The 23,888-nt window shown below is 41.6% G+C and overlaps 1 protein-coding gene across 2 annotated transcripts in view; it reads right to left on the minus strand.

Moving 5' to 3' along the window:
- plpp4 (phospholipid phosphatase 4) overlaps window positions 1–23,888 on the minus strand; it is a 256,401-nt gene that overhangs the window by 162,291 nt on the left and 70,222 nt on the right. For both annotated transcript variants that reach the window (XM_072557459.1, XM_072557460.1), the window contains exon 2: window positions 18,169–18,277. In XM_072557459.1, coding sequence (XP_072413560.1) covers window positions 18,169–18,277 — 109 coding nt within the window. The remainder of the gene's footprint in view (window positions 1–18,168; window positions 18,278–23,888) is intronic.

The following is a 23,888-nucleotide window of genomic DNA, read 5'->3' on the forward strand; positions in this document are numbered from 1 at the left end:
GAGAAGGGGAGGGGAATGTGTGTCTGATAGTGCCATTCCACTGGAAAAATTACAATTATAATCCTTCGGATATAGAAACTAGTGGGGTGGAAAGTCAGGACCGAGAACCCTATTGATGTTGTGGGAGGGAAGAAAGTGGGTTTAATGTTTAGATACTTGAAAGTGGGATCACTTGAAGATATCAAGTGTACAATCAGGGAACATTGAGATGTTTATTCAGGAACAGTAAATGTCAAGGACTGAAGCAAGAACATGGCCGTCATGGCCTTTGCGCTAAGCAAGGTCTGCTTCCCAGATTAACAGAGTCTTCAGCAATTAAAGAAAGTCCACTCATCTTGGAAATGGGTTTTAGTTTGGTTCTCTTTGGTTTCTCACGCTTGGCTCATCATTCTATTATGCTTCCTTGGAATACAGGGAGAACTAGCCTTTTGGATACAGAACTGATTCAAAGGTAGAAGACAGAGGGTGGTGGTGGAGGGTTGTTTTTCAGACTGGAGGCCTGTTACCAGTGGAGAGCCACAAGGATCGGTGCTGCGTCCTCTACTTTTTGTCATTTACATAAATGATTTGGATGCGAATATAAGAGGTACATTTAGTAAGTTTGCAGATGACACCAAAATTGGAGGTGTAGTGGACAGCGAAGAGGGTTACCTCAGATTACAACAGGATCTGGATCAGATGGACCAATGTGCTGACAAGTGATAGATGGAGTTTAATTCAGATAAATGCGACGCGCTGCATTTTGGGAAAGCAAATCTTAGCATAACTTATACACTTAATGGTAAGGTCCTAGGGAGTGTTGCTGAACAAAGAGACCTTGGGGTGCAGGTTCATAGCTCCTTTGAAAGTGGAGTCACAGGTAGATAGGATAGTGAAGAAAGCGTTTGGTATGCTTTCCTTTATTGGTCAGAGTTTTGAGTACAGGAGTTGGGAGGTCATGTTGCGGCTGTACAGGACATTGGTTAGACCACTGTTGGAAAATTGTATGCAATTCTGGTCTCCCTCCTATCGGAAAGATGTTGTGAAACTTGAAAGGGTTCAGAAAAGACTTACAAGGATGTTGCCAGGGTTGGAAGATTTGAGCTATAGGGAGACGCTGAACAGGCTGGGGCTGTTTTCCCTGGATGTCAGAGGCTGAGGGGTGACCTTATAGAGGTTTACAAAATTATGAGGGGCATGGATAGGATAAATAGACAAAGTCTTTTCCCAGGGGTCAGGGATTCCAGAACTAGAGGGCATAGGTTTAGGGTGAGAGGGGAAAGATATAAAAGAGACCTAAGGGGCAGCCTTTTCACGCAGAGGGTGGTACGTATATGGAATGAGCTGCCAGAGGATGTGGTGAAGGCTAATACAATTGCAACATTTAAGAGGCATTTGGATGGATATATGAATAGGAAGGTTTTGAAGGGATATGGGCCGGGTGCTGGCAGATGAGACTAGATTGGGTTGGGATATCTGGTCAGCATGGACAGGTTGGACCAAAGGGTCTGTTTCATGCTGTACATCTCTATGACTCTATGACTATGACTCTATGTCCTTCCTGGTCAAAGTCATGATCCTGATCCTCAACATCATCCTCAGAATGTTGCTGTGGAATTTGTTTCTAATTCATTTGTGGGATGTGGATGCCACTGGCTGGGCCAGCATTTACTGCCTGTCCCTAGTTGCCCTTCAGAAGGTGTTGATGACGAGCTGCCCTCCTGAGCTGTTGCAGTCCTTGTGCTGGAGGTAGGCCCACAATGCCATGAGGGAGGGAATCCAGGGATTTTGACCACGTGAAAATGAAGAAACGGTGATATATTTCCAAGTCAGGATGGTTGAGCAGCTTGGAGGAGGTCATACAGGTGCTGTTCCCATGTATCTGTTGCCCTGGTCCTTCTAGATGGAAGTGATTGTGGGTTTGGAAGGTGCTGTCTAAGAGTTTTGATGAATTTCTGCAGAAGGTGTTGATGACGAGCTGCCCTCCTGAGCTGCTGCAGTCTCTGTGCTGGAGGTAGGCCCACAATGCCATGAGGGAGGGCAGATGCGGCAGATGCTGCTACTGTCACCAGTGGAGAGACCAGATGCCTGTGGATGTGGTGCCAAACAACCATGCTGCTTTATCCTGATCGATATCGTGTTGTTGATTGGCCAGGACAAGCAGCCAGCAAGCTGCAGCCAGCAGGTTTCTGTTTTGATTGACATGTCAGGATTTGCATGTTTCCTCAGAAGGAAAGGAGAATGGGAAGTAGTGCACTGATAAAGTAAGTTGAGGCTTTAAAGAGTCTCAAATGCATTGAAAAACAGTAATTGCCACTTGATAGGTAAGGCTCTGATGTTGCCATTGAAGATAAAGGGGAAAGTCAGAAAAGAATTTCTCACATTGAAATTCTGATTATTTTCATTCTCACCATAACTTCCTACCATTTTCATCATTGCCCATGCCACACCAATGAGAGAAAAATTCTGCCTCAGTATTCAAGGTCGTTGATGCAATCATGTCATAGAATCCCTACAGTGTGAGAGCAGGCCATTCAGTCCATACTGACCCTCCAAAGAGCATCCCACCCAGAACGATCCCTGCATTGCCCACAACTAACCCACACATCTTTGTGACTTGGGAGGAAATCCACACAGGCACAGGGAGAATGTGCAAACTTCACACAGAGTAGATGGCTGGAATTGAGCCCAGGTCCCAACCACTGAGCCACTGTGCCACCATGTAGGTTAAAAGATTATTACATTTTGGGATTGTAGCTTTATATTTGCTGAATATGAGATGGTCGTGCACCCTGTTCTAAAGTCTGTCTGACTGTAAGCCTCAAGTGGTTTGATTGTTAGACATCAGAGGAAGATTTAATTTGTTTTTCTGAAAAGTGAGACAGCTACAATTGGAGATATTGGTAGCTGTCTCCATTTCCAATGAATAGACTAAGTCTCCCAAGGTCCCAAAAAATTGCTGTAGATATCAGGTTGTGCAATAAACTGTCCATTTACTTCCAAGATGAAAGAGAGGAAGTTGATCATAGATAATGACCATTTTTACTCAGATTCAAAGCTATTTTGTTTTAACTTGTCATGTGAAAGAGGAAGCAATTTGGAATCAGCTTCCTTATAAATTTAATCTTATGGACTGAGCGTAGTTGTGTCATCAGCAGGGATGAGAAACAGTTTTGCTTTGAGAGTTACCAGAGCCAGATGTGGGAGGGAGATAACCTACAGTCAAAGAGACACATCCTGCAGCTTTCTCGGGATGTCCTGGTACAGACTGCTTATAGGACAGAAGAATTAGAACAAGCTTTAATGTTGGTGGTAGTTTTAAGAGACACTCCATAAGCTAAGGCAAGTGCCTAGAGAGCAACGGATTATGTGCATGAACTCACAAAGCATCCTTTGGATCAACACTGCTTCTCACTTTGTGTAGTTAAGAAGTACTCTACATTATTCTTTTGAGATCTGGAGTGGATACTTACCTATAACGTGATTCATTTGCCACATTTTTGTTCATTCATTTAATCACTGGATAGCTTCCATTTTTGCTTCCATCTGTATTGCTTGTCTTTATTTTATCGACCAACTTAGATACTTAGCTCCACACCCTGCTATTTACACCGTGAAATATATAATAACCAGAATTTTGTTTCAGCAGGTGCTGTTTTGGCATCAGGGCAGAGTGTGCAGTGTAGCTGTTACAAAAACCACTTGGAGAGGGTGAGTGTGTAGTCTTTAGAACTTTGCCCAGATGTCAGATTGTGATTTCTTATAGTAAGTGTTTAACACCGGGCAGAACCTTGCCATGTTTTTGGCAGAGAGCAAGCTTGGTAGAGTGACTCACGCCGTGAACTTGTGTGTGTTTGCTTGTCATATCTCACCAAACTTGCTGCTTTAATCGCTCTTTGAGTCCTCGCAGTGAGGATCAGGACGGATTATCTGTCCCAACTCTCCAACTGCCATTCCCCGGGTCAACTCTCCACTCACAGGAGATTCTGGAATTGGGCATCATCCCTGGCACTAGCTGTTCTGTACCCGGCTGGCACTACCAGCCTGGATCTGCTCTGCACAGTTGCTGACGTTTACCTGATGCTCCCTGACCGCACAGTCCCGCCAAGGTTTCTCCGAAGTTGCACGCCAGCCAGTGTGCTGACACGTTGGCTTCTGTTTCAGAAGTCGATGCCAGGCATTGGCTGCAGAAGTCTGCTCCGAAAGAAAGAATTAGAGGGAATATTTATTGGCAGACTGAGGGAAAATCCTCACCCCATTTTTTGGACATGGTCCTGGAGATCTCACTGGACAGGGTGGTACTCAGGCAGGACCTCGCTTGCCCTCAGGGCCAGCAGCAAAGCCACAACAGCAGACCATGCCAGCTCCAAGGTTGCTACCTGAATTAAAGCAGTCTTAGCCATTTGAAGGAATGCCTAGCTACACAGACAAGAGGTCAATGTCCTTCTCCATTCCTTCAGTGCAAGTGTCACAATTTCTCTCCAATACTTCACACTCACTATCGCTGCTCCTGTACCATGTCCCATGAAGAATCATGATTACCAATCTCACTAATGCCTGCAACATCTTCCCCACTCACCCTCACCCCCTCCAAAGGCAACACCTGCTTACTCACTCACTCAGGAAACCTGTACTAACAGTACTGGCTGTGCCACCTACTTTCATCTTCATAATACCCACCTACCTCACATTCCAGACCATAACAACACACAACAGGGCATAAAGAACTAATACGGGCAATAAACTGCTCATCATTCAGCTCCTCACGTTGCATGAGTGGAAGATCCTGACTCTAACTGCCCTGAACAGGATCTCAGCTGGTTTAGGAGGCTGCCCTTGACCTCTGCCAGGATCCTGGAGCAAAGGCTAAATCTGTTTGACTGGACTGAAACTTACTGACAAACATGGCAAACTTCCTGGCTTTGTGTCAATGCCAAATGCCATGACTGTGAGCACTCGGGTAGGCTCAGAGTGAGCAAATGCTGTGACAGCAAGCAAGGAGCCCAGAGATGCAAGCTGGTCTGGTCCATGAGCTCGGTGTGTGGACCTGAGTACAGAGACTCCTCACTGCCATTTTACAAAAATAATTACTGGCGTAGTCTGAGGTGCAACATCGAAGGGGCAGAAATATCCTGTAAGGACAGCGCCATGAGGGTTCACTGAGGCCAGCAATATATCAGATGCTGATGACTGTGAACATGGGATGCACGTGGCCAGTACCTGTAGAGTGTGCCCTGAGATAATGGCGCCTGGTGATCAGCATGGAGCCTTTTTGAGCAAATGACGAGTTGAAACTGCCAAGCCCCATTCTGGTTTTCATGTTGTTTCCATTTTCCTGTTGTTTGTGTGGTGAGTTTGATAAGATCACAAGCCGTGAGGAGTTAGACTGAAAAGCCATTGAACAAACAAGAAAGAGCGACAACTGGGAATTTGGTGATCCTGGCAAGAATCTCAACAAATCACCTGAGCAAAGGTTGGGGGGTGGAGGGGGGAGTTATGTCAAGGCAGTCACAATGTCAAGATGACCACTTGCCCCGATTGACCATTTTACTGTAGCCCACACCTCTCAGGCCCCAGTTTTCACACCAGCGCTCACTACTTCACTACTCCAGCTAATGCTCTCCCTTATCCTTGCATAACTGAACAGGCATTCAGCAGCAGAAAGAAACATTCCTGCAGTTCTGTTTAAAGTGATGTGGTTTGCTTTGGACTCTGAGTTTGTAGAAGTGCTTTTTGGTTTTCAAAGTTGTTTAAAAGTGGTAAGATCTGACAGCAAACAGCATTAAATATAGCAAAGCTCTTAGCTCTGACTTCAAAAGGTTCTGCTCTAGCACTCGCTCCCAGTCACGGGTGTTATCATCACAGGTCAATGAGAACAGCAAGGGAGATAGGGCAGAGACAACACAAAAGAAGCTACCTACACAGGGATGAGAGAAAGTAGACAGAGGTTCTTAGCTGGAGGCCTTATTCATTCAAGGTCAATTGCAGCATGACACACACTTGTCCTGGCCTAGATGGAGGCATTATCTGGATTTTATGAATGCGGTACTCTGTGAGCTCTGCCATGACTTACTAGATCAGAATAGGGTAAAGATGGCACTGTCAGTGGCTGTGAAGGTGACTGTGGCAAGGAATTTCTTTTCATCCCAGGCTGGAGCAAGTGATGTCTTGAACATTTCTTGCTGCATAAGACAGAGAGGTATCAAATATTTTACTGCTGGAGGAGGATGTTATTGCTCTCTCTGACCACAGAGAAACAGGTGTAGCATGAACATAGTTTTGCCAGGATAGCAAGCTTCTCTGTGGTGCAGGCTCCCACTCAGTGCTCACATGCAACTTTGTGGTGGCCATATTTTAATACAGACATGGACCACAGCTGCAAAGGCTACCACTCAATAGGTGCAATAGGTGTGGAACCAAACTCTGCATGGTCAGTGCCCAACATCTGAACAGCAGTGCTTTCATTCTGTGCCAGTTTATGATTTCCTCAGTATTTGAGAACACTTTAAAGGGGAAGGTGGCTGCTGCATGATAAGGACTATCTGTTTAACAGTTGGCTTATGGCTCTGCTTTGCAATCCAACCACAATTGGCCAACTGGAACTTGATGACAGTCAGACTGGCTGACAGCCAAGCAGCAGAGAGCAGATGCACCTGTGATAGAGCTCACCAGAACAGGTAGCTGAGTCATGGTGTATTTTCCACAACTTGGACTTTGTGAGGACCCAGTCCTTAACACCAAAGACACTGTGTGAGCAGCAGAGGTGGAAGGAGGAAAACTGGTTGGGGATGAGGGAGCAGAGGAAGGAGACTATTTCACTGACCAGGCTGTCCATGGTCACCTTTTTCAATTATGGTTCCTGTGAGCACAAAATAATGTCCTCATTGTACAAGAATCACCCATTTTACCATCCCTCTGATACTGGCCATCACAACATCCTCTTTCTTTTTTAAATCTGGAAGTGCTATCACACACAACTGAACAACTTTCCCAACATCAATTCACCGTGACTTTTGTTTAAATAATTTGAAGTGCTATTATGCACAACCGAGTGACCTTCCCACCACCAAAATCACATTAACTTAGTTTTTCAAACTAGTAACCATCACTAGTAAACCACTCGGGTAGGCAATTGAATATTTACAAACAGAGCCCATTATGGGCAATGCAAACCATGGGGGGGGGCGGGGGGGCGGGGGGGGGGGGGGGAGCATGCAGAGTGAGGAAGCGAGAGAGGAATGAAATCAAAATGGAGTTGGAGGAAGAGAATAACATGCTGTATACCCTGCAGTGCCTACCTGTCTCTAAAGGCATCCAGAGCATCGAATGCACTGGATGCACCCTCTCAAAAAGACACCCAGGCTCAAACATAAGCACAGACACAGAATCCTCTTAGCCTCAATCCGAAAACAAAACCAAACAGTAAATGTTCTTTCCACTTCATCTAATTAGCTATTCAATAGCCAATTAATTCTCTTTGTGCACTTCCTTCAGTGTTTAGCTTAGGAGGTGTGTTTGCCTGTCCTTGTCCTTTCTCACACACCCAGCAGCAGGGCGGTCAGAGGCTGCTGACTTTCAGTGAGAGAAGCTGCAGCTAGCCAGGCAGGATGAGCCCCAATGGGCAGTGGTTGGCCCAGCTTTGGTCTGCTCTTCCTTGGCACAAACAGCTGCAGTCTAGACTAGCTGGTGGATCGGTAACAGCTAGGGCATTGACAGTGTCAGAAAGCACAAATACTGATATCCTCAGAGGGAATGGTTGTTCCATGCTGTAGACGTCCCTTCCCTGGACCTCAACAATTCCATCAGTCTGTGGATAGAATGGATTGGTGGATTGCTGTCAGAGCCCACAAGATCCTCTTGCATCTAGAGCCAGGATAGCAGCAATTTCAACCTGCATGGCAACAAACAGAGATTGGAGGACCTCATTCTGAATCCGGTGCAATACAACCATCTTAAAAATTCCCTCCTCCGGAAGGTCACAGTCCAAATTCTGGCAGTCTTTCCAACAGCATTATCCTCATTCTGGCAGAATGAGAGAATGTACGGCTGTCAAAAAAGCTCAGGTTCTGGAGAAACTCATTGTGTCTCATGTGGGCCCCCTTGACTCTGTACACTATCAGTTGTGCAAAACTGAGGTCGGCTTTGTGGTTCGATGTACATAGTTGTTGGGAATCAAGAGTAAGTATGTAGGAGTTACGAGTTGAACAAGCTGTTTGCTGTAACTAAATGTGAACTTGTTGTATTTTCTATTTCATTAGGCTGGCAGTCAGGAATGATTGGATCAGCCAGTTTCTAACAGAGTGGATATTTGTGCAGGAACTTCAGTTTCCATCTGGAAGAATTCCTTTGCATGCCAGGTTCATTTCTATGTTCCTGTGATTCTCATAAGCATGGATTTTTTACTCCTTAGCAATCATTATATATCAGTGGCTACATGTGCTGGCCTCCCAAGTCAGATCCATAATTCTTATGATTAGCCACAATGAATTCTAGCTGAGGTTGACAAAAACTGACTATCCACTGTCACCTTGGCCTTACATATATCAGCCGGTCTTAATTAAGTACTCCCTCAATCCACTATTACACAGTTAAATTTCAGAGTACATTACCATGATGATGCTCAATGATCTCACTGCTGAACTATGATGAGCTGACAACCAGTCTCTGCAATGAGCTTTGGGCAGATGCTGATTTGCACCAATATTATTCACACATTACCCTTGTGTTTTGTGCTTAATGGGATATATTGATAAATTCTTCTAATTATGTTTCTGTGTAAAAGCCCAACTGGCTTCCCATGACAAGTAACGCTGAAATTAAAATTTGCATTAAAGTTTATAAATCCCTCGAAGGCCATATGCTTGTTACATGGAGACAGTGGACGAATCCACAACTGTAAATCCCCAAATCACCCAGGAAAACTCAGTCTTGGGCCATCTTAAGAAAAGTCACCCGGTGTAAACAGAATGGAAGCTACTGATTCCTGTGGTTGGAGGAGCAGCTGGCTAAGTGAGTGATGTGTAAGGTTCAGAAGCAAGAAGCATCCGCACACCCTTCAATATTCACTGAGGTAATATCTAATTTCCAAATGAATGCGGTGTCACTAGCTTAAGGCTGCACACATTCAGGAGCTCCTATATGAGGAAAGGTCGTTAGGTTCATTAAAACAGCAGCCACATTGTCAACTGTTAAATTTAAGTCTGAGATTAAGATCCAAGATCTAGTTAAAAAGGACTCTAACTGCTCATTTAAAATATTCCAGCTTTGTGAATGTGTGACAGAAACTCATTAGCTCTGTCCTCAGCAGTCCCTGGAAGATAGGTTTTGGCAGATAACTTTTGGTTTGTCATGTGTCAGAGGTTTTTGAAAAAAACTTTTGCTAACTATTGGCTGTTGTGTTGTGTCAACTTCAATATAGTTGCACCCAGATATTAATCTGCTCCTTGTGTATTGTGGGTTTAAAATTAATGGAGTTGATAATTACTGAGGATATAAATTCTTCTAATTTTGCTTCTGTTCAAAATTCAAATATCCTCCCTAACGGTTGAAATACAGAAGGTAATGTAACTATGCAACTATATTACCGAATAAAGGAATCAGTGAGATTGATAGCATAACCCCAAAACAGAAGAAAAGCCCCAAAAATCAAAATTTAGCACATAAGGGGTGTCCTTGAAAAACAAAAAAATTGTGGCCTGCCTTCTACCATTACAAAGACATGATATAAAAGGTAAATTGTTGGATTGTAGTTAATTTTGTAGTTAAGTTACTTCTGCCAACTAAGTAGAGAGATTGTTTCAACATCAAGGAATGTGATTTAAAAATGGACAGTTCAGCACTTCAAGATCCCTTTTGGTTGGCCAATACTTTCCGGGCAAAGTTGTTTCAGGTTCAAAGGGACAAATGGTGAAATCATAGAATCCCTACAGTGCAGGAAGAGGACATTTAGCCCATCGAGTCTGTACCGACCCTCCAAAGAGTATCCCTGAACACGATGGGCAATTTAGCTTGGCCAATGCACATAACCTGCACATCTTTGGACAGTGGGAGGAAACTGGAGCACCGGGAGGAAACCCACGCAGACACAGGGAGAATGTGTAAACTCCACACAGACAGTCACCCGAGGCATATCAGACTCCTATGAAGCAGCAGTGCTAAATACTGTCACCCCAAAATATCATCTGTGCCATAGTTTGTGTATTCAAAATATGAAACAAAGTGTAATCATAGCTCCTGGTAGATAAGCTGACAAGATTTAAAATGAATGAATACAGTTAGTGGGACAGAAGTAATATTTCAATCACTAAAATTAAAATAACCACAGGCAGTTTAGGAACAGCACCAGACAGATCTCCTACTCTTGTATGACATAAGTAATGGATGCACTGCTGCTTTGAAATTATGTTCAGTGCCATGCATTGCCTGTGTACACATTCCTTCTCAGTTATTTGTGATTCTACAAAACTGGGAGCTCAACCGCCAAAGGAACAGAATTTCAATTTGGAATGAGTTCAAAACCCTTTGGGTCAGACTTGGTTTGTATAGTATTGTATACAAGTTACACATTATCATAGTGTTTACAGAAAAAAAAAATTCTATTGGTAATTGAAGACAAAGTTGGCACTATGCTGAAACATCCATCTTTAACAGCCCAGTTTTGTCAAAGTTTGTTGAACAACGTATTTCAAATTTTGATCATCTTAAGTCTGATCACAGTGGTGAGATGGTGAACCTGGGGATAAAATGAAGGAAGCACCCACAATCCAATCTTAGCAGCAAATGAGCTCATTCTTGTACTTGCCCACATATTTTCAATGGGCTTTTCAATTGGAACATGCCATATTCACAAATCCATTTTAAGAGCCACTCTCTCTCTCTCTACAGGAGATCTCTTTGCTATCTGATTCACAAATTCTTCCTCAAACACAGCAAGGGCTGAAAGGCTGGTCAGTTGGAGCTGCCTCAAGAGGCACTATGGTGGCCCACTTCAGTTCCTTTGGAGTGCATAACCTGGAGTCCAAACCTGGACCTCACGGGTTGTGCATGTGAACACGTTTGTCATTCTTTCAACAGATCCAACAGGGACACTGCAAGATTCTCAAGGACAGGACAGAGGAATAGGAGACCTGCCCATGGGAAGCTACAACAGCTGAGGTGGCTGCATTTCCACTGTCTCTAGATTTATCACAAGAGAAGTACACAACATAATTTGTTTAGAAAACTAGTTACACATTACTCTCTCTGCCAACATGGAGTTGAACACCTCCATGCTTCTGGGCAGTGACTGGCTGTTATTTGAGCAAAAACTTCAAGCATTCCCAGCAGTGTTCACTTAATGTGAAGTCCTCATCAGAATCCATTGCAGAAAATATCATTCATTACATCACCCTTGCAAGAATTGGAAAATGAACTGTTTTTACCCTTGAGCTGGTCTCGATTCATATGAGCTCAGAGACTCATTACATGCTGATCTGAACCCTATACTCGCCTCCAACGTAGGAACAATGCAACTGTCTGAGCAGATGGTTGACTATGATCCAAATGATGGGACCTGCCTTTCTGTGAGTCTGTCATATGAGTTAGGAGCAGGATTAGGCCGTCCGGCTTAATCCAAACCTGCTCCGCCACTCAATAAGATCCTGGCTAATCTTTTCATGGACTCAGCTCAGTTTTCACCATATCCCTTAATTCCTTTATTTTTCAAAAAAGTACCTACCTTAGCTTTAAAAGTGATAACTGAAGTAGCATCAACTACTGCCCTGGGCAAGGAATTCCACAGATTAACAACCCTCTGGGTGAAAAGGTTCCTTCTCATTTCAGTTCTAAACCTGCTTCCTCTAATCTTGAGGTCATGCCCTCTTGTCCTAGTTTCACTCACCAGTGGAAACATCCTCTCGACTTCTATTTTATCCATTCCCTTCATAATTCTATATGTTTCTATAAGATTCCCCCTCATTCTTCTGAATTCCAATGAATATAATCCCAATCTACTCAGCCTGTCCTCATAAACCAATCCCCTCAACTCTGGAACCAACCTAGTAAACCTCCTTTGCACCCCCTCCAGTGCCAGTACATCCTTGCTCAAGTAAGGAGACCAAAACTGCACACAATACTCCAGATGTGGCCTCACCATCACCTTGTACAGCTTGAACATTACCTCTCTGCTTTTAAACTCAACCCCTTTAGCAATGACAATTAAAATTCCATTTGCCTTCCTAATTAGTTGTTGTATCTGCAGACCAATCTTTTGTGATTCATACACAAGGACACCCAGGTCCCTCTGCAAATCAGCATGCTGCAACCTTTTACCATTCAAATAGTAATCTATTTTGCTGTTATTCCTGCTGTCTCTCTCTCTCTCTCTCTCTCTCTCTCTCACACACACACACTCACTCACTCTGTCTCTTTCTCTCTTTGGGTAGCCTCTGCTATGGCTGGGCAGAGGACATTTGCTTGGCATCTGAAAGCCGGAATCAGTTTTGAGGGTTGGAGAGATGAGATATGGGATCCGTGGTCACACCATCAGAAGCTTGCTGATCATGTTAGACAGTGGGATTAAGATGTGCTGAGTGTTTGGAAGGGGCGCAAGGCAGAAATGTACTGTCAACCTCAATGTTCTCAGCCATGTGGATGTCAGGAGTACTATCACAGCTAGTTCCCTGATGCTGGGAGCAGTCCTCTAAGGCAGATTAGGAAGTGCAGAGGACCTTGGCTCTTGCCAATTCTGCTCTGTTACCTTGTATTACATGCTACCTTGTTTTGACAGGGAGGGAAAAACGCCTATAGTCACACAGCACAGTAGTCGAATGATGGGCTTGCCATAGCTGGAAGTATCATTGGTATTGAGTGAAATGGAGTGTCTGGATGTAAAGGTGTGTGCCCAGAGTGTCAGGCAGTGCTGTAATGATGGCAGCGTGGTGCATGGGGCCATGTGAGAAATTGGCATGTTGACTGGTAGAGATGTTGTGATGAGTTAAAAAAAAAGTCATCTACAAATGACCTTGACCACATCTTTGGAGTCATTTGACTTTATATAGCACTGCTGCCATGTTCTCAGATCCAGAATCTGGGATTTTACCTCTCACATTGTAATTCCCTTCAAATAGTGTGCTTTGAGGGTCCCTTGGCCTCCTACAAAGTCATGACACTACTAGTCTTGTCCATCTCTACTACCAATGCCTTCACCATCATTTCAATCATGATGAAGCCCTATCTCTGTCTTGCCCAGGTATTCAATTGTTATCCATTTTAAATTGCAGCAACGTGCTTCAGTGTAACACCCATTGAAGAGGAACAGTCAGCCTTCGAGAAGAGTGGGCCAGATGGACCATACAGGTTCCCTGCAATACAGCCTGGTTCCAGAGTGTGACTGCGGTGGTAAGGAGCATTTAAGACAGAAGAACATTCTAGTAGCCACTTGGACCAATAGAATAATCATTCAGGCAACCAAGTTCATGTGTTGCCACCTGAGGTTGAATGAGAGAGAGAGTTGGTCCCAAATTGTGTGACCCTATGCTCAAAAACTGCAGCTTGATGATTTCTAGTATAAAGATACTGAACTAGGAAGTGTCAATTAAAATACCTAATTCAACACCAAATACAGAAGAGTGTGAAACAACAGAAAATAAAATGAGACAGAAAAAAGCGTAAAATAATACATTTTAAAATAACTCTAACAATAATCAAAACTTGAAGGAGAGTGGCTTTTTAATTAGAAACATTAATTTTCAGTGCCATACAGGCTGCTTGGCTGCAATTGATACATATCATGCCAATACAAATTCACTTACAGTGGAATAGGCAACACCCAACGTTTTCAGTAAGTTTGGTGGGAATGTGTAACATCAGAATCACCATCTCAGGTCTGGTCACTCTGCATTTGAATATTAAGTCTCTTGGTTAAGTATCAATATGATGGGAAATAGGCTAATCCCAGACAACGGATTCTTTATTTCCATTATTAACTGTGTCAATGCAGTCACTAGATACTGCTCTCCAATTTACCCCTAATAGCAGTGGCCTTACCCTCATTACTCTTATTTGCAAAACCCAGTCGATACACTGATATGAAAAAATTGAGTTAGCAATGGATTTTAAAGACTATCATGGGTGAGAATAATCACATTCTAAACAATGACAGTAAGTATGATTCTGGCAATAACACTATAAACCACTTACAATGATAAGTATCAGAATGTAGTTTCAAAGCTCTCTCTCAGACTGAAGCAGAATCATAGTTCTAAAGTAGGATGACTTTTGTAGCAGTGAGCACAACACCTACAAAATTTGTATTAAGTCGATCACATGAATTCTTGAAATGATATATTCATTGCAGCCTTCTGTCCCAATAGCATTGTCCATGTAGCTTCTAGTGACGTGGCCAGGAAAGAAATTCACAACTGAATCTCCTGAGGGCTGTGGATGCTAAATGACAGAATATTTTTATGCGAGATTAGATTAAATGGCTGAAAGAAGGTCAGTATTCTGGATGCCTCTCAAATGGAATGGAACAAAGGGCAGTGGTATTCACTGGCAATCCAGTCAGCAGAAACACTGCAACATATCTCTATCATCCAGAGAATGTGGCACAGATTGCTGCATTAGATCTGGCACAGTTCGCCAGCATTGTCAATAAGCAAGGTATGCAGGTCACCTCGCTACATCCTGACTCAGCTGGAATATAAGGGCTTCAGAAAACATCACTTTTAGATATTTTTGAATGAACCCGTTCAGATATGTTATGATACATCTCTGGAGGTGGTGGGACTTGAACATGGGACGCAAGTAGAGACAGTACCACTCTACCGCAAAAGTCCAACATTTCTTTCTAAGCTTAACAAGTAAGCTTATACTGGAGCAAGGAGCAGAAGTTAGTTCTTCAAGTTTTCTGTGTCATTCCAGTAGGCGATGTTGATCTTCTACCTTAAAATCATTTTCAGCACCATCCCCACATTCTTTGATCATTTTAATATCCAGAAATCTCTGTCTTGATCTTACTCAATGATGGAGCTTCCATTCCTTTTGGGGTATAGAATTTCAAAGACTTGCCACTCTCTGAGTGAAGAAATTCCAGAAGTTCTAGAACACCCAACTTGGGTAAACATTGTTTTTGTGTCTATCCTGTTGAATCCTGCGAGAACCTTACATATTCCAATAAGATCGCCTCTCATTCTTCTAACATCACGAGAAGATAGGACCAGTTTCCTCAAATGACAATCCAACATCCTCAGAATCAGTACGTGAACCTTCACTGAACTTCCTCTCTGGCACTCCATTTGTCCTTAGGTAAGGAAACCAGAAATATAAACATTTCGCCAGGTCTGATGAAGCGTTATCTAGACTTGACATGTTAGCTTGCTCTCTCTCCACAGATGCTTCCTGACCCGCTGTGATTTCCAGCATTTTTTGTTTCCACATTCCAGGGGGTAGCCTCACTAAAGGCTGCATACAATTGGAGCAAGGCACCTTTGCTCCTGTACTCAAATTGTCAAAAGCTTAACTGCCACTTAAAATTGTAACTCTTACGCGTAAAACTGCCTCACAGAGCAAGCCTCCCACATGCAGGATGATCATTTCATCTTGCTTTTCTTTTCAGTGCTATTTGTATAGGAGAGCTAGAAGACTCTATTCTGACCACTGTACTCTTCATTCAGGGTGGCTTCATCTACTAACATGAATAGATTGGTACCTTCTTTTGATGTTTGCAATACTTTGCTTCTGCCACTCCTTTGTTTTAGATGAGCCTTCAGATTTAACGCCTTGCAGAGTCAAATCCATTTGAGTGTACAGTATATAATTGTGCTCCCATCTAAAGTGGGTCAAAGGATGAGATGTTGGCACAGACTTCTGAGAATCAGCAGCATTGGCTGAGCACAAACAGTGCAGCAGTTCAGTGGGAACAGTCATTTACAACAATTTAGGTTGAGTAATGAATGGTCTCCTGGGTATAAAAGATAAATTAAACAGATGTACGATCTGCTTTATTCTTTCCCTCTTGATCTTAATAGAAAGGGAGGAAGTGGAAATGTTCCAAAACTGTTAAGTCCGTCCAAGGATTTTGGATGTTATCCTAAATTTAATGCCCACCCTGGTTATAAAATTGTGTAAGCAGATCTAAATCTAGAGACCTTAAATTTTAATATTTCAAACTCAACATGCAATAATAGACAAAAAGGTGGCTTCACGTGGTCATATTATATAAGTGGTTGTGTGGATTTACATTGATATATAATGGATTTTTTTGATTTTGTTCATATCTTTAAAGGTCCCAGGACATTAAAAGCAACTTGGTGCACCATGATGGTTCCTTTTTAGCAGCTGCTCACCTTCTTCCAAGCAGCCTTACATTGTAGCTGTGCTGAGCATTGGGTCACAATTATGCAGTTTGCTGTAGAAGTCAGAATTTAATTAAATAGCTTTTATTAAACATTGCTCTTGGAGGAATCATGTAATCCAGTGGGTATTATTGTTCAATGGTCTTATGTTCAAGTCAAACTCATATAGGTTTAATTAAATTTTCTTATTTTTTGACAGCTGTAATCGTTATCATATGAAATAGGGGTTTGCTTAATTTCAATCCTGTATCCATTGAATGCGAGTCTTATTGTGTAAAACTACCATAAAATTTATACTGAAACAGATTACCCACAAGTCTTATTCAATCTGACCATAAGGACAGACAACAGTAATTATAACATTCATGCAGGGGTGGAAAGTGGAGTACTGTGGAGTTTTAGAAAACCAAATGTAAAATTCAGGGATAACAGAATGGAGTTGTGCCTAGCTGCACCAGGAATTAGAAAGATATTTGAAAAGACCATGAAAGGAAGGACAGGACTTTATCAGTTTTATTTTTGTCCATCCAGGAGAAACCAGAGTGGTATTTTTGGCCTGAAACTAAAAATAACATCTCTGGGCCAGTGTCAGAACTTTGGAGTCCTCTCATGGGATCACTTTCCTCTCCTAGACCTCCTAGGATAGTCCAGGAATCACCAGTATCTCACCATCATCGACACGCAAACTGAAGCTGGATCCCACTTAGTGATGCCAGCTTGCTGGTTGCATTTTGACGTTGCCTCGCTGAATTTGGCTTCGTTCTCAACAGACTATGAAACCACCACTCTGCCGGCTTTTGTCTGCCTTGGACACAAATCGAATTTCTCACAAGCTTTATTCAACCATGGTGCAGAATTCTCTTGAATTACCAAGATCCATAAATGCTGAATCAGCAGATGGAAAATGTCATATTTCAATTGAAAAGAAATCATAAAACTAGAACCAATTTATTCTTTTCTTGGCCAATCAATTTTTAAAAGAAAGCAAATATTGAGATTAGGAAGTGGTGATTGTTTCCTGACACCATTGTGTCAGGGTTCTAGGCTGTTTTTAACGTGACATTTTCTGTTATTGGAGATCCAGATAAAATTGACAGCCTTTCAATTTCATGTACTCCACACCCCAAACTGCATACTAAGGGCACAGCAGATGAACGATCCAAACAGTATTTAGCAGTGAGCTGAGTAAAGCTGAAAGACACAGCACCCCAGAAAATCAATCTGATTAGTGAATAGTTTTAAAATTAGTTTCAATCTCTTGACAAAGCCAATTGATTCAAGGGTCTATGCTTTTAATTTTTTTTGAGAAAAGGATTGGGGAATCTTTCTTGATCAAACAAAAATATTGTAAGGAACGCAATGAAAGATCTGTAAAATAAGCAATTCAAATGTTTATGGAACACTAATTCTGTTGTTCATTTGCTACACTTTTAGTTGATAATTTTCTGACCTTGTATAAAACCTTACCCACAGTGAGCATACATTGCAAATAAGCACACATTGTATATGATCATCTGACCATTTAAAGCAACAATTAGTGAATTACACCCTGAAATCTATAGAAATTGCTACACTGGATAATGCTCCTCTCAGACTTCCAATTGTGGAAAATTAGCCCAGTTTCTGATGTCTACATAAACTTTCTTATTGTAGTTCACTTTTAGTTCTATCTAATCATATTGATTGCTAATGATGCACTTCTTGACAGAAAGTCCTCCCGCAGAAAAGAAGTCAGTTATGATATTATTAATATAACCAATTGTTCAGCAAGATCTCACTGGACAATCTGATGTGAATCACTGTTAGCTGATATTCTGGCATTTTTCAATTGCAACAAGTCCAGGATTGTACTTACAAACATAATGCGAGTAGGTATGTGGTCTGACTGCACAATGGGGTTTTTGTACAGCCAAATTTCTTCTGGTTGAATAACTCGCTGGAATGGATCCAGAAATTCTGTAAAACTGTGGAGAAAAATGCAAAAATAAGATTTACTTTTGTATATGGAGGGGGTGAGAGGATGGGGAAGATGATTTCTCTCTATAAGAACAACAATCTGATGTGCAATTTTACCATGTGGAAATTAAAATAGAATTTTACTTCACCCAGGATGAGTCCTGGCAGAAACAAAATGGAGTTGCTGTGAGAAGCAGGCATTGCTTTAGTTTTCCAGTCTTTACGTACTTATTAGAATTTAATGATTTACTTACCATGACAAGGAATTTCCTTTTGAGAATTTTGCTGCTATGGAAGCAAGCAAATATCTCTAATAAATAGTTTTTACTGATGATGTAGTACCATTTGAAAGCTTTGCTTCAGTAATATTCTACATTAACAAGGATTATCACTAGACAAATGGCCTACTTTCTTTTGATGTGGATGTGCCAGTGTTGGATTGGGATGGACAAAGTTAAAAGTCATAACACCAGGTTATAGTCCAACAGGTTTATTTGGAATTACGAGCTTTTGAAGCATTGCTCCTTCGGCAGCTAACTAGCAGGGCAGGATCATAAGACACAGAATTTATAGCAAAAGATCATAGTGTCACGCAACTCATACGATATATTGAACAAACCTAGATTGCTGTTAAATCTTTCATCTTTTAAAATGGGTTGCAGGTTTTGATTCATTAATGTGTAAATCCCAGAACTTCTTTCAAATCACATTCCTGACATAACTGAAGGTTTTATTATTAAAAAAAAGTGACATCAACAGCTCAGATAATGCATTAAAGGTTTGAGATTAGAGTCTGTCTGTATTCCAATCTTGAGTCAGACTGGTTCTATCTCCAAAGTAGAAATTTATGAAATATTACATGGATTGACTGCCTACAGGTTGTGCGCTTTTTGAACAAAATAGAATGCATCTGCAAATACAAATCTGCAAATGCAAATTCACCCCATAGACTTACGTGTGTGTGTGCGTGCGTGCGTGCATGTGAGAGAGAGAGAGAGAGAGAGAGAGCCGAGCGCAAGAGAGAGGGAGTGCAAGAGACAGTGCATTAGAGAGAGTGTGTTAGAGAGACAGTGTGTGAGAGAGAGTGTGCGTGAGGGAGAGAGTTCAAGAGAGACAGTGAGAGAGTGTGCGTGTATGTATGAGTGCGCGAGCGGGGAAAATGTGTGTGCATGAGTGTGATGGAGTACAAGCCTGTGAGGATGTATGTGTGGGGTGTATGTGTGTGTCTCTGAGAGACAGCATGTGCATGAGAGACAGTCTGCGGGAGAGAGAGAGAGAGAGAGTGTGTGCGCGCGCACATGCATGCGTGTGTAAGTGTGCACACACGCGCGCTTGTGTGAATGCTTCCCATCCTTCCCCACAATCCTATCATCCACCCACTCACCCCCAGCCCACCCCAGAAGAAAATTGGTCCTGTGTGCTGAACATTCACAAACTTAATTTCCAGTTACTCAAATAAAGCTTTTTAAAAAATAAATAATAAAAGAGGAACCAGGTGAGGCTTTTTCAAAATAGGAAATATTCACTTTTAAAGGGAAGTTGGATTCACTTGAATGATATTGCTACTTCAATGCTGCAAAAGTGCAAAATAAACTGCAGACAATCCACCATTTCTTTTGGAGGTGCTGGTGGAAGAGCTGGTAAGGACAGAAATTCTCTTTCCCACCAATTGAGATACAAACTCCTGGACAAATGTTCACTGTTTTGGAGAGGGGTGGCTGAGATAGTCAGCTTTCAGGAATATCTCTCCGAGGTCCTGGGAACAATTCATCAAACAGGCCAAGGATCTGACCACACACTTAATGTGCACCCAGCATTTGTTCCTATTGAACATTGCGGCTCCACAAAAATCAAAAGCCTGAAAGAGATGAGGTTTAAAGTAGTACCAAGTTTGGGCTTTAATGGCTTAAAATTATAGACTAGCATAGGTTTGAACAATGGGATGACATTTTCATGTCCTGGGAAAGTAGGAGTTGAAAAGTGTGTAATGAAACAGATTTTACAACAATACAGGCAGTCCCTAGGTTGTCAGTGGGTTCCATTCTTAACTCACTTCACAAGTCGATTTGTACACAAGTCAGAACATATTACAGGACAATATAAAATAGCTTTTTGTAATTATGAAGAAACTTTCACACGCTGGATCTTCAAAATTTATATTAATACACCTCGGTGTTGGATGACGTTAGTAAGTAAGAACTTTTATTAGTAGGACATTCCTAGATGTAGGACTGCCTCTAAGCATAAAGGTAGGAGCATGTATAAAACATCATATTTGGAGTTTAAACAAAACAAGACAGGCAGAAGCTTTGACAATTATTTACCACAGTAGCATTTGTAACAGAGGCACAATAAAGATTGTGTCGCTGGTAGAATGATTAGATGTCGAGGGAAAATATAGATCACGTGTTACATGACTTGATGGTGCATGAAATTCTTTGAAGCTTGGGAGTTGTAGTTTTTATTTAGAAAAGCTAGTGAAGTCAAGATGCCAACATCTCTATAAATGTTTCTTAGCACACCCAACTTAATCTCAATTTCATAATACTCAAAAAAGATGTGATGCAGCTATCCAGTCCATAAGTTTTACAAAAGCAGATGAGATTCAGTACTAGAAATCCTGAAATACAGGCCATACATTACCATGCTGGTCTGTTTCATTGTGAAGGAATGATCTGTGCACTGATGCGAATACCCCTGCCTCCTCCAATCTAGCTACCAAAGTAGATGGTTTGATATAAGTCTTTTTCCCTGAATCAGCTCAATACTCGGCCAGCCAAGTAGGTAGGACAAAGGATTTGGCAGGTTAATACTCATGGATCCTCCTTCTGTTGCAAAGTTCAATAACAAACCTTACCTGCTTTGGCTTAAATTTGTTTTTGCAGGCTTAAGCCATCACTCGTTGCTTCAAGTTAACATTGGCAGTTAGCTTGTGTTTGAGTTTCATTTATTATGGTCACATGTACCAAGAAACAGTGAAAAATGTGGTCCATAAGGCTGCGTACAAAACCCCTGATTATACTCCATATATGCTGATGACTGTGGGGCCAAATTTCACCCCAACTCCATTTATAGGTTTGCTGATGACATCATCCTTGTAGGTCGGACCACAAACAATAATGAGACTGAGTGCAGGAAAGAGATTGAGTTCTTAGCAGCATGGTGAAAAGACAACAGTCTCTCCATCAACAAAATGAAGGAACTGGGGTTATTGACTTCAGGAAGAGGGTTGGAGGGCATGCCCATCTGCGTCAAAAGTGGAGATGGTTGAGAGCGTCAAGTTCCTGGGAGTGACGATCTACAATCAATCCCGGTCCACCCACATCAATGTGATGGTCAAAAAAACACAACAACTTGGCTATTTCCTCAGGAAGCTAAGAAAATTCAAAATGTCTACAAAGACTCTCAGCAAATTTTATAGATGCACCTTAGAAAAAATCTTACCTGGATGGTATGGCAACTACTCTTCCCAAGACTGCAAGAAAAAGTAGAGAGTTGTAAAAGCAGGCCAGTCCATCACACACACCAACCTTCCATCCAGTGACTCCATCTATACTTCCAGCTGCCTTGGGAAAGCAACCAGCATAATCAAAGACCCCTCCTACCTTGTTCCTTCGCTCATAAGATATAACAGTTTGAATACACATACAAACAGATTCAAGAACAGCTTCTTCTCTGCTGTTATCAGACTTTTGAATGGACCTCTCAAATGTTAGTTCTGACCTCTCTCTCTGCGCCTTCTCTGTAGCTGTAACATTATATTCTGCTTTCTGTACTGCTTCCCTGATGTATGGTCTGATCTGCCTTCTCCAACAAATACTCTATATATTCTTAAAATTTAGAACTTTTCATAGATCTTTGAGCATACAGCACTTGAAGATATTGAAGAATGATCTGAAGCATTGCTTCCTACATACCAATGCCACGTCAAGTTCTTTGCAGCTATTTACTGAAAGTGTTTAGAAATCAGCTTTTATTTATATACTGCACAATGTAACTTCAAACAAATCAAAGTGCTTACTTTAACGTGATGTTACTGTGCCAAAGCTTGCTTCTAACCTGTCCCATTCTTAAATGGAAAGCACATGCACATTTTCTTAAAGCCTCAGCCCCTGAAAACAGCTCAAATTGTGAGAATTTGTCACCCTTCCAGCCAATTCATAAGTTTTAAATTTAAGGTCTCAAACTGTTCAGCATATTTTTCTTGTATATGCCTCCTTTGATTCTGACAATAATCTGAATGTCAGAAAAGAAATTTTATAGGACCCTAACTGGAATGTGTGAACAGCTTGGACTTCGCTTTTTGGATGAATCTGAGAGAGGGAGCTTAAGCAAATTCGTGAAGTGACTAACTATGAATCTGATGGCCAAATTATGAGCATTTGCCAACAAAACAAACTAAATAGAGAGGAATTTAGATACAAAGCTCTGTGCATCTTTGTTTAGGAATTGGATTAGCTTTTACAATGACAAATACCACAAACATGCTGACAGCAAAGCTTCTTGAAAGAGAAGAAGTGAATGAAGCTAAATATTAGTTTTGGCAAAACATATGTGGCAATTGTGATACCATTTATTTTGCAATCCCACTCAGGCTGAATTCTGCCCAATGAAACAAAAAATATAACTTCTATCTCAATGCCAAAATAACTGGGAAGGATCCAAACATTTTTACACTCGAAGGACAAGTTCATTGTTGCTAAACTGTTTAAATTTTTACTCGACCTAAATCTGGCCAGTGTCACATGTAACAACTCTTCTCAACAGGTGACAGACAGGTTTCATTTCACTGTTAAAAATGGCACCGTGTTTTTTTTAGCAGTATAAAGTTCTCTGGGGATGGTGGCTTGCTTTATTCTAATATGTGGATCTAAACAGTACAATTTTATATTATTGTAGAGTGATACGGTGCCAAACTGTTTCATCTTTCCCACATTTGGACAAGCAAAAGAATGCCAAGTTTTAAGTGTGTACAAAATTTTATGCAAAATAAAAGGGTGCTGATTATTCCTCAAGTCAATTCCTACTGACTGAGATGTTGCCATGGAGAAAGCAATGGGAAACTAAAGATTCCCTAGGCTTCTGAATAATTTCCGGAAAAGATGCAAATCTTGAACATATTCTTTTGGTTGACAGAGAGAATGGATCCTGAGTCTGAATGCAATGCACTACTAGCATGCATAAATGAGCTACATTACATGGTCAGATGATTATCTTAAACTGTCGTTAGCATAGCTGTAACTGCACTCAGAATTGTTAAGCAAATGCTGCCCAATTGCAGAATCACATCTAATCGGAGATGTTTTGTTTTGATTTTTTGCAATTGTGAGTGCCCCCTATTGCAAACAGCTGAAATTGCATTTCCCAAAGCTTTTGAAACAACCATCAAACTGATAAGGTGTAAGGATTAGCTCAGAAACTGAAGATCTTTCTTCAGCAGCAGTGCAACATTTGTATCAAAACAAAACAATGAACTTCGAATGCTGGAGATCTGAAACAAACAAAAACAGACATTACTGGAGAAATTCAGGAAATCTGGCAGAATCTATGGAGAGAAAGCAGAGTTAATGTTTCGACTTCTAAAGAATGGTTCTGAAGAAACATCACAGGACTCAAAAC

This window comes from Chiloscyllium punctatum, chromosome 38, assembly GCF_047496795.1.
Source record: "Chiloscyllium punctatum isolate Juve2018m chromosome 38, sChiPun1.3, whole genome shotgun sequence".
Classification (NCBI taxonomy): Eukaryota; Metazoa; Chordata; class Chondrichthyes; order Orectolobiformes; family Hemiscylliidae; genus Chiloscyllium; species Chiloscyllium punctatum.